The 19,495-nt window shown below is 31.3% G+C and overlaps 1 protein-coding gene across 2 annotated transcripts in view; it reads left to right on the plus strand.

Annotated features, from left to right (window-relative positions):
• The window catches only part of LOC126850332 (protein phosphatase 1 regulatory subunit 3C-B), a 26,223-nt gene continuing 6,728 nt past the window's right edge, over positions 1 to 19,495 (plus strand). Inside the window, exons 1-4 of one of the 2 annotated variants that reach the window (XM_050593208.1) lie at positions 1 to 623; positions 14,491 to 14,739; positions 16,517 to 17,038; positions 17,685 to 18,166. In XM_050593208.1, coding sequence (XP_050449165.1) covers positions 14,497 to 14,739; positions 16,517 to 17,038; positions 17,685 to 17,858 — 939 coding nt within the window. In that variant the 5' untranslated portion in view covers positions 1 to 623; positions 14,491 to 14,496 and the 3' untranslated portion in view covers positions 17,859 to 18,166. Of the gene's footprint in view, positions 624 to 14,490; positions 14,740 to 16,516; positions 17,039 to 17,659; positions 18,167 to 19,495 lie in introns of those variants that run through there. The other variant, XM_050593210.1, reaches the window with a different exon arrangement.

Genomic DNA, 19,495 nt, shown 5'->3' on the forward strand with positions numbered 1-19,495 from the left:
GCGTCGGACGTAGTCGAAGACAGATTAGTACCGCACGATTGACGGCGTGCCGTCCGAATCCCGCGAGACAGAGGTTGAACTCTCCCTCTTTTCGGATGATATCGCGATCTCGCGACTCTTCGTGTAATCGGTCGAAGAACGTTCGGTCGAATGGACACGGATTAAGATAAATGCCGCAGTCGGTCGTGTGCGACAGAGTCGGTGACGGACACGCGTGCGATGCGCTGCACAACGGTTATTAACATGTGAGAGGAAGAGAGAAAAAGAGATAGAGAACCGTCCACAATTCTATCGATCCTTTATACATGATCGGCGTATATACAGATTTCTTTTATACACCGTTCGCCTAATAAAAATCGAAACTCGGTAATCGCGATATATTCGAGTACCGCGATGTCATATACGGTTGTATGAGAAATTTTTCCGGAGAGAAAGACGCAGCTGCAACTGACAACTCGATTTCCGGTCCCAAAGTTGCGGAGTAAAAAGAGCAAAAAAAGGGATATTCTGAAAAAGGAAAACATCGGTGAGAACTGACGTAAAGAAACGGAGGAAACGTCCACGAAGATTCCTATATTCATTTCTCGTTGTGTCGGAGGGGTCTATCATTACTGCGAGAAATAGTAAGTAACTCGTTGTTCTTTATCGCTCTTTATTGGTTCATTAACATCACACGCGTGGGCGATATGCACATCCTTCGCATGCTAGATCGCGAGATAGAATAATTCCATTCCGAGCACTTACGATGCGAACGACTCGCCAATGATACAGCCACGATTAATTTCGAATTTGAGTTTAATAGTTAATGAAAGAAAGCTCTTTTCCTTGTCGTTCCATTTTATCATGTTTGTTAATAAAAAAGTTTGTTCAATAAGATAATAAAAAAAAGGGTTGGAGTTAAAAGAGAGAATATTTTATTTAGATTAGAAAGTTTTCTGTGTCGCAGCGACAGTTGAAATCATCGAAGTTTGAACGCGCTAAATGCCAAAAGATATTTCCTTTTAATGTAAAAAGAAAATATGTTTGCATCGAAATCTTCACTTGTATGTCACAATCACATTGGTTTTCAAATTTCTCCAATAATATTATATAATTCAAAAAATTAAGAATTTTTAACAACACAATTAATACTGAAAAACGAATTAATAATATACAATAAAATTCAATAAATTAATGAAATACAATAAAATTGTATTGTAATAATTATGCAATTGATGACTCTTAAAACTAAAACAGATACTTCGACTAATTTTTTTTATTTTTGCCATACATATTTGAGAGACGCTTTCGCTCTGAAATTTTGCATCATCTATTTTGAATATATCATAGAGATCGTAATATTACAAATAATATTACAAAATTCGCATACGAAAAGCCGATATTATTATTTTTCAATAATAAACTCATTGTCAGATATATTCACATATTTACTTAATGTATCTCAAAATATAAATTATGATAATTGGCGTAAAGTATATTTTTTATATCTGTAAAAAATTCTATAATATTCAAAAAATTAAGCTTATTCCAAAATATAGTATCAGTTCCGAGCGAATGCTCGTAATGATGCAGTAGTAGTTGTGGCTCCATTTACAGACGCACTGCACCGAAATGATGTGTAGGTCTGTAATAAACCTGGATGTTTCTCTTGCGGTTGGAAATAACTCGTAGTCGTGAATTTCGCATTTGCGAGAGTACGAGTTATTTATATACAACAATATTAAGATTCTGTTTACGTGCTTGATACTTTATTATCAATGCTATGGTCCAATTCTAACTAATGTATAGATGACATTGAATTTAGGCATAGAATGAGGATGAGATAAAAATCAGATTTTGAAACAAATGTGATGCGAACGAATAACTTGGATTATAGGGAAAGTTTAATTTATACAAATATAAATTTGTATGAGAAAAAATTCCTAGAAAAAAATTTTTGCAAAAATTTTTTTTGAAACAAGTTAGATTTTAGAAAGGAAAGCACGTGTCGCGAAAACGTGCGTAAGATTTAAATGTAATGCAAAGATAAGATCAGGTTCTGATCTTATGAACCGTGGATGTTTCCAATAGTGGAAAATGCCGAGGATAAATTTTTTTTGTGAGTTGTCTATAATTGAACTCTTGCTCCTTGTTTATCGATGAGATATTTTTGTTAGGTGGTCAAAAAAAATTTGATATAATTGCACGACGTTAATTGGGAAGCTTGTTATATATTTTATATTAAAATTGCGTGATAAAAACGGGAAATAATTACGACAAAAGATAACGCGTGAATTTAATAAATTTAATTAGTTTTAGCTAAACGGGCTCTAATCATTTATACGCGTATACGAAATTTCTCCACAACGAGTCGAAGTAACTGTACATGCGTTCATCACACGTGTTATCGTTTCGAAGGGGATTCTTTGTTTGCAAACAAAATTCAAGATAAGTTCCGCAAACGATAACCTGCGTAATTCACTCGCGTTATATATTATTATATCATTTTTTTTATGTGAATTAGTATCTACATTAATCAAGCTTTGCATGTGATCTGATAGTTCTCTCAAAAAATTCTTTGCCCCAGTTATTTTACTTAATTTTAATAAACATTAATTTAATTTTGTCAACAAATTATTTGAACAATAGAAGAAAAGAAAATTTGTTCTCAATGAATTGAGCTTGAAAAATTAAAATTTTTGATTAAAAGTGAAAATTTCTTGCACCGAATCTCTTGAGAGATTCTTAAACATGCGTCCAATATGCTCCACGTTCATGATATATGAGACATTTTCTCGAATCCAGCTTAGCGACTTTCCGGATTACATTCACGCGTCGTATGTGTGCGTGCGTGGCTGCGTGCTTTTGTGCCCCCGCAGGAAAACTCGTGTGTTTTTCGGTCAATCGTCCCTTGTGCGTGCCCACGCAAAATTCTATCGAACTGATATATGAAGCATGGCATTCATGTATAATCTCTATTTGCTCACATGTGTTTCCACATATGTGCATGTCGAAGCACTCGCTTCCGGAGAAAGCCTGTCTGCTGATTATCGCAAAAAAATATGCGCCGTAAAGAAAAGAAAAAATCACGAAGATTAGATATTCGAATGTATAGTGGAAAAAAATTTTGATTGTAAATCTGAATATAATTTTGAATTGTCAGATCATATTAAAATCTTGATATTTTTTCTATAAGCGTTTATCATTAGATAAAAGTTGTTATTATTCTCATAAATAATAATTAATTAAATTTTATTTTAATAAAGATGTAAACTGAATTTTTCTATAAGCTTATATCATTTCAACGAAAATTCGTTGAAAAATCAGTATGTGTCTTATATTTCGTTAAATATCAATAGATATGTAAACGTATACTTTGTTTTTTATATAATATAGAGAGAATGGCAATAGTATCAATAAATAATTATATTATGAATGAGGAAGGAAAATTTAAACGTGATATCCAATAAAAAATTTACGATACCTCTTATCAGTCTTTCGATTGTGTCTACTGATCTCTCACCTCGCTTAAAAGAAAAAGTAAATTTGGAGCCACGTGATTCTCGAATGGTTATTACATCAGATATTACGAAAAAATGTTAAGGCGCCATAGTTAATTAAGTATAACCAAGTGCAATTCTTTCGATAATCTCAAAGGATTATAAGGTGATGATGATTATATAATAACAAGTATCTTTCGTATCCAGAACTATTAACCCCTTCCCGTGCTTTAACGAGTCTGGCTCGTGATGAAAATTTTGGCCCAAAAATGAATATGAGGAGCCAGGCTCGTGAATAGATAGTCGGCCCAAACGTAAACATCACGAGCCAGACTCGTAAGTAGATAGTCGGCCCAAACGTAAACATCACGAGCCAAGCTCGTGAATAGATTGTAGGACCCAACAAAGACGTGCAAAGTTTGTTCTAAGCATGGAATACGAAGCGAAACGAAATGGGAGTGTGAGAAATGTAAAGTAGCTTTACATCTACCAGAGTGTTTCAGGAAGTATCATACCATGGAGGATTTTTAGAGTTGTTAGTATTTTCTTATTAGATATTGATTCAAGGTGAACATTTATAATAATTAAATTTTTTGTTTACAATATGCTATTTATTTTTAGGCGTGGTATTATTACATTCCTTTGAACAAACCCACAGTTGAAGATGCAAGGATTTCTATTGAACTGTTGTTAATTCATGCAATATAATTTTGTAACTGTTATTGATTATTATTAAATAATATATGTTTATAATGTCTGCAAAAGGGAAAAGGTATTAGATTTTATTTCCACAACAGCAGTATCGTGGAAAAGTGTCTATATCTGAGGTATTTACACTTCGGCTCGTATTGTGACCTTTCTCGACCATCAGCTTAAGAAGCGTTAACGCCTAACACTTGGGCCCAAGTTTCGTCGAGCTAAATGGCACGGGAAGGGGTTAAGAGATAATTTATTTGCTTCTAAATTTATATCTTCTATTATCGAAATGAGCAAATTAAAATAGTCTATCTTAAATCAGTATAGCATTCTTTCTTACATCAGAAAAGAGACTTGCATTTTAACTAACGTTATATTAGCAAATTAAATATGGAAATAAGTATTTGGCATTTCTTAATTTTTTCATACATATTCAGAAATAGATGTATCAGATAGAATTTTTTTTGTTATATATTTAGAAATTTTTTATTTTACTTGCTTTGACTTTGCATGTGCGCATAGTTTTGGCACGATTAAACTTTGTTCGGTAAGATTCCGCGATCGACGAGGGTATTAGAGCTAATTGTAAGAGAGAAAGAGAGAGAGAGAGAGAGAGATAGACAGAAAGAGAGAAAACCGAGGATAAATATCGGTTATCATTACTGCTTCGAACCAGAAAGGAGGCGATAAGGCCGAGAAGACTCGACCTCAGTGGCGCCTTCTAAAAAAGAAAAAAAAAAAAAAAATGCTCTGTACTGAATAAAATATAGGATATGAATCGTCTGATTCTAAAGGTAGCAACTATGATTCGTCATTTATATACATGAGCTCATTCACGTGCTCGTCGCGTGGATGTCTGGCGACATGTAGCAGTAATAAAAAAAACGTTCCTATAGATAACATCGTCAAATTTTTACGATTGTACAGTTCTCGATTGTATTTACAGCAGATATAATTTTATAGGCAACAAATGCGATTTTATAGAAAACTTTTTTCATTTTGAACCGAAAGGAAATATCGACAATAAAAAAAAAGAAATAAGTATGTTTTTAAAAAATTAAGATTTCAATTAAGTAGCATTAATCTTAGCGAGGAAAGTAAATTTATTTTTAGTAATTAAAATACATTTACGAATAATCACTTAATCGAGGAGATAAATTAAAACTGTTTTAGATACTTGGCTAATAATTGTATCGTCATTAATTACTTTAATTATTTTAAGTTTTGATAAGTAATGATCATAAAGCGTACCAATAAGAAATAAACCAATCAGAATTGGTCAAGTTCCCAAAAAATTTTCAAACTACATTTTGTATCACGTACTTGTAGTCTGATCGCGGGACCCGAATTGAAATGAAGGTATTCAAATTCCGTCGACCGGTCCTTCCGCTTTCGGCTGGATTCGATTTATGTTCATTTCTCTTGTGACATGCATGTGAAAAGGTAAAACCGGTTGAGGAATGTCTCTTTTCCTTTGCTCATTATCATTTTATGATAATCGGCTACCTTTTAAAATTTTTATGTTTTGCGAATAACTGTACACTCGCACAATGTAAATTTAAATTTGAACAAATTATCGTAGTAATCAAAGTTTATGAGTTACTAAGTATATCAATCGTTACTCATCGACTCATCGAAAAAAAAAGTAATGAATATGAGGAGCAAACATGACACATGTCATAACTTTAGATAAAAAATTGTGATAAATATTGATGTTCTTCATTTAGCATTAATGATATAATAATGAAATATACAGGGACTTTTTATGTTTTTAAAATATTTTATTAAGAGCAAAATGATCTTTTTTATCTATAAATATAATTTTTCTTATTAGAAAGATGACAATTGGATTTGTCCTCACTGATTTATGTTTTTAGAATTATTTGAAATTATTTATTATTGCAGGTATTCTTTTTTGCACGCAAATTTAAAAACTTTTGATTGAAAGATCTATGTTATTTCATAGATCTTAAAATTCAATTTATTACAAGAATTTGTTCGAAATACGTTGTTTTAAAAAAGCAAGTTTTTTAAAAAAAAATTACAGTAATATATACGCGCCTGACAAAATGGCAAAGAGCAGCAGTTCAAGGTTAGTCGGTATAATGTTTACATTCTCATGTACTCGTTTACATTCTTCTGGGCATTCTGATGCACGAGTAATATGATATCGTAGGTCAGGCATACACAAAGATTTCGATGTCATTTGTCTTTTTTTTCTGATAAAGCCAATTCTTTTATTATATTTTATATTCTTTTATTATTCTTAATATTTCACGTGCGGATCAACAATTATAATTAGAATGCGATATTAGATACAGTATCAATAAAGTGTTTATCCGAGCAAAAGGAATATAAATAATTAAGCAATTCTATCAATTAATTATCTTTCAAATTTAATCTTATTTATAAAATTAATTATCAGAAATTACTCAATCATTAAAGAAATATAATATGCATTATTTTACCATAAATTATTATTTTTAAATGAACATTTTCTATTTATATGATACTATTTTTGTATAAATTGCAATAAATTTCTCTACCTAAACATTATGCATATAGCTGAAATTTTGAGATATGCTGAAAGCTACTCTTTACTTGATTTTATGCAAAATATCTTTTCTTCATTTATTTTCTACAAACACTTTGAGGAGATCAAAATTGTTTGTTAGAATTTTTCGTAGAATCTATAATACATTCGGGGAAACGACAACTGTTTCCATTCACGATCGTTATTCTGTCTTTATTTTTGCCGACTGATTCATGCGACAGAATAGGAGCAACGTGCTATTTGCGGAATGTCGTATTCATGAGAAAGAAAATCGCGCGGTCGTCCGCACTCACGTGTGCGATTTCACCCTCCTTACGCTGTCAGTTTTCAGACACCAACGACGTCACTGTAAACGTCATTCGTCGCCTCGATCACTCGCAAGTTCATTTTTAACGTAATCGGACGCGTTCTCTTTTTTCTCTTTTTTCCTCAACGATAAAAAATATGTGTCTTGAGCCGCAAGGTGACTCCGATTAAATGCTGTATCAGGCAATATCGCACTGACAGACCGACAAACAAAAGTCACGCTATACCGGTAAAATTGTCGAAACCGATAGCAACATGTGTTTTCGTATGCGCGATTAAATTTGATTTGAATATTTGTCAGATTGTCGGCAAATCATAATACAATGAAATAAAACAATTTTATATACTACGATACATAATACATCATAATTTATTTGAAATTTTTTAAATGTATATATAGATAATAGTAATGGCAATGATTCTACTGTTTCTTTATATTTTTTTCACTTTTCACATATTTTTATTACTTGAATGAGTGTACAATTTTATCATAAATTCAAGATTTGAGAATCAAGTATGAAAATTTTTATGAGGAAAAGGTGAAACATTATTATTATTATTAAGTAATTGAATGTAGTTATACTATTGATGTGATTCTAGGTCAATTATCAATTACGATGGCTAACGTAATGGAAATGAGATGAATCAATTGGATATTAAGCTTGTTTAAATTGTTTAAAAAAATTTTTTTTTAATGTGCTTGGTATTTAACACCTCCACTCGCTTTTATTATCTATCATGTTAATCCCACACAGTTAGTCTTATCATCCTTTTGATATAGTAAAATTCTGACGACTGATAACGATTGAACATTTGATTTAACCAAACTTGGATGTCTGCATAAATGCTGTATTATTTCATAATATTTTCTCAGTTAAATAATCTGTCGTTGTGCACATTTGATAATGATAATTGACATCTTTACGACTTTTTTTCGATTTCTCTGGGTGACTTGAGATTACATGGTATATTAATTCATTTTTATATTATGATACGTAACATATAAAAGTGTATCAGCAATTGAATTTATAAATTTATTATATTTTACTTAGCAAGTATTTAAATTTATAAAAGATTGTATAATTTAAAAAAACAGATAGAAAATTGTGTAAGTTAAAGAGAATTATTAAAAGAAAAATTCGAAATAAAATTAATAAAACTTATAGATATTAGTCTAACATAAGTTGTTGCAATATTTCAAAATTTATTTATTAAATCTTTAGATTATAAATTTCTAGTTTCTTAAGTTTAATATTAGCAAGTTTATTTTTAATTATTAATTATCGATTATGAACAACAAATTTGAATTTTTTTTTTCACAAATCATCAAACGGACATTTATATTAACATTTATATTTGTTCGATATTTGCGAATTATAAAAATTCCATACACTCAGCATATAGGCTTTTACTTAAAATTAATATTTTATAGCGATTGCAAATCGCATACGTAATACTTTGATTTTTATGATTGTATATTGTAATTCATCTTAATATTAAACGCGCATTTGTTGTGTCTTGAATCTAATGGTCTAGTCAAATATTCAACACGTCTTTCACTCGTTCCGAGTGATGAGTGATGACGATCTATCCAACGAGATGAACATATAAATAATATCTTCCAAATTATATAGTCAGATTGATGATGAATCGGATGAGACAGATTTATGAGACAGATTTCATTCATCGCATATTGTCTCGAATAAAAAACTCGTTTAAAAGATATACACTCCACACGTGGCTCTATTTTCCTAATTGATATATATGAGAGATCATTGACATAAAAATCTGTATTCCTGTATTATTGTATTCCTCCACATTAAATGTTAAGATTATAATTAAAATATCAAAAGTCACTTTTTTTATGTGTGTAGGTATATTTTGTGTGTATGTGTATAAATAGAAAGAGCATGAAGCATATATAATTTATAATTTTGTCAATGCAAATGTTTTGTTTCGATAATTTCCTTGCTCACTTTGCATCTAATAAACACAGTTATAATATATATAATCGTATTTGTAAAATGTAAGCCGAAAAGTTTAATAGTCTGCATAAAATGTATTGTAAAAATAGAAGAATATCGTTAAATATTCTCTTCTTAGGAGAATACGATTAGAAATCTAGATTTTGTTACACTTCTCAATTTCTCATTATATTAAACTGTAATTGTTATTCTTCAAATCACATTTGTTTATTAATAGAGTTTGTTGTTTATGAATCAACGCAAGTATCATAAGACGCGGGGTTAAGGTTTCCTATTTCAAGCAATTCGCAATTAGGCTGAGGCTCGCTTTTCCGCTCTTTGATGATACGCGCGAGTTTACATCTACCTTAGAGCGTGGACAATTGGACTCGGTCCAAGGCCGTGATGTGTTTCGCGACACGAAGCGCAAGAGGATGATGGGTCTTTTCTAAATTTGACCGCGAGTATGTCCGAAATAGTTTGACGACTGCGCAAATTTTCCGCAGCAAATCACGAGACCGGATAATACTCGATCCTTGACGAAAGAAAAGGAGCCGCCGTGTATAATTGAGATTTTACGGCGCGCTGTATTTAAGCGCCAAGATGTATTCTCATGAAGCAATAGGAATAGTTTCGAATTTTTTTTGCAAAATATAATAAATATAAATTTGTAAAATTAAAGACATATCATAGTTTGCAATCTTTATACCTGTGTATATTGAGGAAATATTATAATTTATAAGAATACAAAATGTGTGAATCTCTAATTTAATAATTAAGTATAAAAATATCTCAGATCACATAAAATTATATTTCAAGGATAAAATCGAAGTACGAAGAAATGAGAAAAACAGAAATGTAAGTACATTAATGTCTAGTACATTAAAATAAAACGAAAGCGTAAAATGACTCAGAAAATGTTTAACGTAAATATTATCTAATATATCGTGATTAACTTGCAAAATTACTAATAAATAATTACATTAAATAAAGTGATAGTTTTATCTTTATATAGTATGCAAAAATAATGAATTATTTTTTCAAGATAAAAGAGGATGTCGCGTTGTTGTACATAAACTGTGTGTATAAACTATCATCATCATGAATTATATCATTGCTATAAGTTTTAGTACATAATCGTCAACATAATTATTTATCAATATATTTGTCGATGACAAATTACAAAAATTACATTGAAACGGAGATAAATAGATATTAATTGTAAATAAAACACTTAAAATTATGAAAGTTATAAAATTAAAAAAATTATAAATTTTACAAAGATATAATATCGTCAGTTTATATATCGTCACATTATATATACATTAATCCAGACGAAGAAAAATGCATCGTCACAAATGCATTTTTGATCGCCTATCAAACTTGTACATATCTGACACTCGCTGCAATCATGTCGCGTGTTCCTCCACATGACCCGACCCCGCTCGTATAAACAGAAAAGGCCAGACGATAAATTCCTACTGGTGACATATCTATCCCATTCTGCTGTTGCTTCTATAAAGAGCAGAAAGAGTTGCGTCATTGGTGCCATCAATTTTTGTTTTAATGCAAATTTCCAAATTATTTGATTAATGATAGAATAATCTCTGAATTTATTCAGGAAAGAAAAGAATATTTAAAAGCTCTTTTTTAATATTTAATTTGTCTCCTTATTTTTTTGTATTTGTAAATAAACAAATGTGAATTATACAAATTTATTATATTATAAATGTTCATGAAGAAATATTCCAAATGCAGTAATGAATATTTTTAACCAAATTTCATATCATTATTAAAAATGTTTATAATATAACGTTTACTTAATTATTTACGAAATTAATGCATGATAATTCAATCTGATCATAAGTTTGATAAAAAATTTTTTCTTTTCATCTTTCTGTGCGAGGAAGAAAAGAAAATCACTTCGAACACGTGACGATGCATCTCGATAAAGTGCAACGCGCCGTAAATAGAGATGTAACGAGGCATGTCGAATCGTGAATTAGGACCGTGAGTTAAAGTCTATTCATTCCGCGGTCTCTTCGGCAACGATAAAAATATCACAGCCCAATATATCACGCTCGAACACGCAACGATGAGCCTAAGAAAGAAAATGCAACATGCTTGCCGCGTGTCATCAAATCGATGAATAAACGTGCAACGAAGCATGTTGAAGATTTATTGCTTGCAAACGCGATAATGAAGGCATTGAAAAGATGAGATTGTTGATGAATCTGGATCGATTATTGTTCGATGAAATTGCATGAAATTGCATCTCTTTAAAACGATGTTATGATAATTTTAACTAATATGAGATAAAATTTTAACTTAATTTCTTCTTCGCGGTAACGTGTGCACCAATTTATTAATATTTTGTTATGCGAAAATAATTATAATTTTGTGGGTGTGTGATTACTGATTATAAAAATATTATATTAAATATAGATATTATTGTTTCTTAATATTGCTGTTTTACACATAAATAAAAATGACTATTATATTTATATAATTATTATTTATTATATATATATAAGTCATTGTTATATACATGGATAGTTCTCGATTAATAACGAAAAGGATGAGTCACTCTCTTATCGTATTGTATTATTCAACGATTCAACGATATATTATTGATGCATCGTGCATATTGCAACGACTTCGGAAAATTACAAGAAAATAATAATATATCACTTGTAATAAGAAATGATAAGATTTTTTGTGTAATTTGTTAAACAATCTGTCCTTGCTACATTATTAACAGATGAAGCAAAATGCGAATAACAATGTGTGATGTAATCTTGATTCTTATTTATATACATATATACTTATATGACAAACGATTTTGTAAACTATATATAGCATTTATATTTTTTATAATAATAAGTTTTCTCTGTATAATTCTCTCATATCGCGCACTCCTTGTAAAAGTTATTATCGCAATTATTAATATTTTAATCCTCTCTAGTCCCTCTCTAGTTTAGTTTTTTATTCCTGTAAATATTTATCTTAGATAATCCTTATTCTTTAGATATATTTAATCTAGTTGCTTCAGCCGCAACTTAATTGCGGCCCAGTTTTCCCGACCTGTAACAAGATTTCTTTTACTTACATTGCTTAATGTTTATTACATTAATTATATCAGTTTCTCGTTACAAATTGTTATTAAACCGTAATAAAAATAATTACATTTCACGAGTAAATGATCTGTGCTTAATCTAATGAGCAGACAAAAAAATGACCATTAAATTCATATGCCGATAATCAATTTAAGTCTCACTTAATCTCTTCAGCTACATGATAAATCAATATCCTAGACTAGCTTTGTAGCTTCTTACTCGATTGATTTTATATCAGGTAATCTGATGGTGCTGCTTCCTTCGTGCTTTTCTGAGAGAAATGAGTTTCTCTCAAGATGTTCAGTAATGCGCATTTAGTTCCGCTTTTGCAAGCGATATTCGCAAATTGATAATGTACATATCTATTATCTGTTCATTAACGATGAGCATCAGTTACATTGTATTCCAGGTCTACAACACGGGAAAATTAAACTTTTCGACATTATATTCCGGTTTCTACTCCAAAACCAAAACAGAACCGTGCAACTTTTAAGATATTTTCTATTGTAATCGATATATGCGTTCTCTTGGCGCGAAGCTACGCACGCGAGCGCAATTTAGGTGACTTTGCGCTGAAACCTGAACTGTCCGCGCTATTCATGGTCCGCCGATTCTCAAACGGCGCGGACACTCTGTCGTTCGGTTCCGGTCTGGTACATACAAACTGTGGTGCATATACGTGTCCCGCCTCGAGCCCGGTTCGCCCGCGGAACCGGTCTTCAGAAAAGGAAGAGCGCGAGGATCGCCGGTTCGCCGGCGCGCTCGAAACTCGTAATTCTACTCCGAGTAACATGATTGCACGTGTATTCTATACGGCGAGTACACGCGGCCGTCGTGTCGTACGCAAAAAAGCATATAAACGACGAAATTGTGCGTAGAAGGTTGGTCGCGGGTATTGCGAGCTATAATATTCTAGCTCTAGCATAATTAATTATTTTTTACCTTGATTAGATTTAAACGTATGCAGAATTATAAGTCGCAAAAAGTTGCGCAGATTGCATTTTAAATGGATCATATTTATCCTTTTAATTATATTACAAAGGAAGAAGCTTATAGTTTTTTTTTTTATTTAGCTACGTAATAATATTTAGTAATAACATGAACTTCTTCTTGTAATATAATTGGAAGGATAAATGTGATTTAAGAAATTATAAAAGATATATGTTTAAAATTTTAATTGTAGAATAATTTTTTTCTCACATTATGTTTTCTATCATTTACTGTCTTTAATGATCGATGGGTTTGTAGTATAAAATAAAATAATAATTGCAATAATTGCAATAATTGTGACAAATGGTGGTCTTAATTATATATATATATATATATATATATATATATCACATCTTATCATGTCTCATTTTATTTAAAGCTCGCATTAATAAGATATATAATAAATCTTATTTATATATTGCTCAATAACGATAGGTTTCAATTACTTATTTCTGGCTTAATTTATAAACAGGCTATCATATCGTATCTTGAAAGAAAAATGTACATGTGCGACATGAGATAAATTATTTTACAAGATATTTTAATGTATATTTGTAAATGAGAATAACGGTATCACATTTGATGCAATATGTAAAGATTAATTCAGCAAAATGTGTTAATACACAAATTATACGTATTATGATTTGAACTGTTAACATATAAAAGTATTTGGCGACTGTGTCTCTATTATCGAAAAGAAAAATGCGATTAGCAAATCGATGAATGTATAAATATCTGTCTCATCGACAACTAATTGGCACATTCAATCGACATAACAATCAGATATATAGATCCATGTGACCTAAGAGTAATCCAATGATTGACGAAATCTCTGGCAGTAATCGAGAAGTAACAATCATCCTAACAGTTTTGTTTCTAACGTTACATCGTAGCAGGACGCAGGTTTTGCTCACGACGATGTGGAGATATTAATATTAACGGCATCTTGGCGCCAATAAATTTCAAACGCCAGAGTTACTTTAAGAACAGCATAATTCCAGTTTCGCTCGATTTCTCACAAGTAATATTTAGACTACTTTTGTCATTTTTTAATTCTAGCCGTGATAGAATAATTAGAAAGTGTGCGAAAGAGAATATATCGTCGACTATCATTCCATCATAAGATGTTTCGAAAAATATAGAAGAAATTATGTAAAATAATACAGAAAGCATAAAATTATAAAGTCTAATTCTTTATACAATATTTTTATAATTCATGTATGTGTATAATTCTTTATAATAATAAAATTTTAAAACATCTAATTTTAAAATATATGAGAGAAATCTTCCTCAGCCTTTTTAAATTTCTATGACTTTTATGCGACGCGTGAAAAATTCGTAAGATCAATCACTGCTTTTAACAGCGTTTCTTTTTTTGATTTCAGATCTAAATGTGTTCCATAGCAATGCCGGCCGAACTGATTCTGGGGCACAGTCCTCCGGTGTACAGTTCTTTACTGTACAGTCCCCTAGTAGTCACAGCGCCCACGATCACTAACAGAAAGGTGCCTCCCAGAATCAGACCATGCCTCTCTTCAGGATCTTTGCCCCTGGATACATTGCGAAACGATGGCAATGGCAAACAGAAGAAACGGGTGGTATTTGCCGATGATCGCGGTCGTCCCCTCACACAGGTAATTACACTAGAATTTATTTAAATTAGTTATACGGCGGAATCGATCTTCTTATGCAACAGATTCGATTTTATCATTCGCATATGTATTTCGCAGCACCTGGTGACTCGTTTCCTCAATAAGAAGAAGCAAAGAAAAGACAATGCATAAACTTTTTTAATGAATAAACCTGTGTGTGCGTATGTTCATCTTGTATCATGAATCACTGTTGTACTTTTCGTGAAGTAGTACAATAATATCTTGTCTTAAGCATCACATAAATCACGCATTTGACATGTACGCTGGTATCCACTTTTTGTTTATTTAAACTGTGTTGCATGTATATTAATAAAAAATGTAAATTGGATTTATGTCAAAAGTAAGTGCCAAGAATCACTTTATTTAATCCGCCTTACTATGCCAAGATATTTAATAGTATTATCTTGTTGTTATTGTCAAAATTAAATTTTGTGCTTGAATTTATTATTTTAAATTTAATTCACTCTACAATAAATCTCTCACTCTAATACAATGCAGCAACTTTAAATCTTTAATTGATATAAAAAGTGTTTCTTAAATGGAATGTTCTTCAACGATCTAAGTTTCAAATTTATATATTACTTGCAAAATAAATTTAAAAAATAATTGAGAACATTCTCATGCAAACATGGCTATAAAAATAAATTATATTTCATAAAAATTTGTTACTTCTTTACCGAATTTGATATTAAATATTTTTTTATATTCGTTGCTCTTATAATATTTTAATTCCAAATTTATTGTTTATTATTTAATCTAAATAACGATTCATATATTTATCTGGAGAACGTATATATAAATTTTTAGTAATTTTTCTATAATGCACTTAAAAGGTTTAAGTATTAAATTTGAAACTAGTAGATAAGAAATTTCTGTGTTCCGATTAGCTACGTTAAAAGAAATTTCTACCTGCGTTCTAATAGTCTAACGTCTTCAAGTTTATCTAAAAGTCCCTAACTTAATAGCTTTAGGCTATCCTTTCTTTCCCTTTTACTGCCAGCTCTTTTTGTTAGTTTTCGTTTGACTTTAAGAAGTGCAAGTTGATATTTCGAAAGCACGCCAGATACGTGTGTATCTTTTTCAAAAGTGAAATCTTTTTTTTTTGCAAACATTTTATTATTAATTTACATTGATATATTTTTGATATATTTTATCAATATGATATCAGAGCAGTTGATAAAAAACATATCATGCAGCAAGTTGAACAGGCTTCGTAAATTTAAGGTACGCTAGAACTTGCAATATTATATTAGAACATGTCTCTAAATTTGTTTAAAAATTTATCTTACATTATATTTTTACGCGAAAATTCTTGTTAATTAATATACATTAATTATGGATTTGCGAAAGGATATAGCAAATATATTATATTTAATATATTATTACAGTATTATAGAAATCACTGTGTTAGTTTCTCTATATAGCTTTTCCACGTGATATTATTTCACTCCTGATTGATATAACACATATAATTTGTTATTGTTATTATTATAATTTATAAACTTGTTTTATTGCTTGCAAGTAATTTTTTCATAATTTGTTCGTATTTATATGAAAAAGAATGTTTTCAATTAATAAGTTTAAGTTATAATTTTGAGAATAAATAGAAAGAGAGAGAGAGAGAGAGAGAGAGGAAAAAATAAATTCGAGTCTGTCATTTGGAATTTTTATGAGTCATATCTAACGGAAACAGTTGCGTCCAACAATTTGTACCCTATTTTTTTCTATCTTTCAATATTTCGTCCAATCTTTCATGCAGATTCGCGTAATGTCAGAACCGAGCCACGTGCCTCCACTGTGGAGTACGGCCTACGTGGCTGGCCTGACCGGTGGTTTGCTCGGTTCGTCCAAGGATCAGAATCAGGATGCGACGCAGAACACCACGCCGCTGTGGCAAGTGACCTTCCCGCAACCGGCGAGTGACTATCTCGCCTTTCGACATAAGCTCGATCAGGATAACGTTAGCCTGGAGAATGTGATTGTGCGCGAATCCGAGCAATGCCTGATAGGTACGGTAAAGGTCCGGAATCTGGCCTACGACAAGGAGGTCGTGGTGAGAGTCAGCAACGACTCCTGGTCCACTCACGAGGATGTGCACTGTACATACGTGGAGCAACGAGGATCACCGGTTTCCCTCATACTCTACGACACTTTCCGATTCCGGCTCACTCTACCAGTGGCGTCGGACGTTATCGAATTCTGCGTGCGATATCGCACCGACGGCAAAGAATTCTGGGATAATAACGAGAGCAAAAACTACGTGATTCGTAAGAAGCAAGAGGTAGGTTTCTTACCCTCTTAACATACTATTTGTTCTTTTGAAAAATATAATTTACGAAAGGTTCTCTTGAATTTGTTTCTTAATCATTGTAAAGATACTTTTTAATATATGTAATTTAATTTAAATATCTATATATTATTTTTAATTTAATTTAAATATCTATTATTTAAATATCTATTAAATATTTCTCTCAAATACACAGAGAGAAAATATTCTAATATTTGCCAAATATATATTGACAATATCCGTGATATCATTTCTATTTTGAATTCCAGTAATGATGTACGACTTTCCTTAGTATGACTGACAGATTGGACTGACATACTTTATAAAAATTATTACGTGATTTTACTTATGAACATATATACCAAAAGATCTTCGGTACCTTCAAATATTTACCAAGTAGCGGCGATCCAGTCACGGTTTATTGCTTTTCAAAGCTATTGATGACTTGAATGAATAAAAAAACAAAACAAAAAATTTTATTGTTATTTAAAAAAAAAAAAGTCGAGATTAAATACATGCGGTAAAAAACATTTTTTTCTTTATTATGTAAGTCGAAATGAAATGAATTTCAAAAGAACCCCAAGAGATATTTTTCAATGTAAGCACATGTCAAAGGATTGAGACACGTCATACGCTTCAGCCCCGGGTACCTGCCAAATGGTGCGACAATATCCAGACGCCGACATGCGATGGAATCTCCGGTAACAACGGCAGCACGGTGCCGCGCAGCACGGAGATCACCAGGCTCAACATGCGCACTTGGAGTGAATTCGCGTCCTGGCAGCATCTGGCTAATGACGCGCCCTATTGGTGAATTCACTGACGAGGAGGCTATGCCCCTTCATCTCGATACGGATCAAGCTGTACGAACTACTCCAGTCTCTTTCACTGCAATTTTGCCAAGACGAGAGATCACACAAATGGGACCATAAGCCGTAGGCATCTCATAGAACACGAGTCATTTTAGAGGGAATGGAGAACGATGAGAGAGAGAAGAAGCTGTACGATCCGAATTGAGAACGAGGGAAACAAGAACGCGCGTGCAGGAAAAAACAATCGGGGGGGATGATAATGAACAGCAGAGCGGACGCAACGAGCTCCTCGGATAACGCAATCTGTACGGTAAGCCCCGACCTTTACCTTTATCTCTTCTTGGCATAAAAATATCTTGTTAAGTTTAATAAAGTTTATTTTCATGACGGATGAAAAAAGCGGCTTACACGATAAATTGTTACGTAAATTGATTTGCATATTTTAAGTAATTATTGTGTGAAAATGACTTTATAATTAAATGATTTTATAATTAAATGATTAAATGATTAAATGATTATATAATTAAATAATTTTAAATTATTAAAATGATTTTTTAATTAGATACACATTAGATAAAAATTTTATTTTCACCGAAGAAAAATGTCTGATAGTATTTTTGCTTCATTTTATTGAAATTTGATTAACTTGCAACAATTTTATGTATCTCACTTTAAATAGATGGACATTAATATAAAAATGAAAAATTTTGTTTTTGTTTATGTCTTATAATTGTACTGAAATTATTGTTTATAATCGAGTGAACGTATCGAATTTTTTAGCACGTTCCATAAATTTGATCAACGCTTCTCACACATTGCGATATTCTTCCTCTTAAACCGAAATCCTGTTCAAATATGCGCTCATTTCTTCGCTTCTTGTGTGTGCTTGAAACGCATATTATTATGAACTAGTCCTTGCATGCAACGTGAAATAAAAAGAATAAGCGACAGCCAGAGACTCATTCGGTTCTGCTGGTTGATAAATGCCAAGATTGTAGAATCTGCAGTCTCAACAGATTATACTCGAATTTTCAATGCAACAGACATCTCAACAACATCAGCAACATTTATATACTCTTTTTTTAAAGGATTATAATATATATTTAAATTTAATGAAGCACTGTCTGCGAAAACATTACAAGAGTCAACAAATCTAAGAAATATCGAAAATAATTTCCACGAAAGATCGTGATAAATAAGGTAATTAGAAAAAAAGTCTTGAACAATCAATCATAATAAAAATGACGATTTGCAGTAAAACATTAGCTAATATAACTTGGCAAATAAATAAATAAATTTTTATTTAATTCATTAATAAGGCATTTTTTTTTTTTTTTTTGTAGAAAGCTTTTTCTCTTTAATACTTGGGTAGAAATTTAAAATCAATCTTTGCTATGCTGTTTATTTTTTTTAATTTAAGAGAAAAAAATTTATATAATTCCTACTCAACGATGTAAAGCAACAATGTAAATTTTCCATTTTCTAGCTTTACCATGCCTTCGCTTCTAAGAGATACACTTGTCATCTGTTTATGCTTTCTCTTTGCATGCAGACGGAATAGTACGCTCGCGGGAGCTATTATTAACCGACAAGTGCAACGTGCTTTCTCGAGGATAGCTGCAAAAACTCAAACATTCTC

The sequence above is a fragment of the Cataglyphis hispanica genome, chromosome 6 (assembly GCF_021464435.1).
Source record: "Cataglyphis hispanica isolate Lineage 1 chromosome 6, ULB_Chis1_1.0, whole genome shotgun sequence".
NCBI classification, from domain to species: domain Eukaryota; kingdom Metazoa; phylum Arthropoda; class Insecta; order Hymenoptera; family Formicidae; genus Cataglyphis; species Cataglyphis hispanica.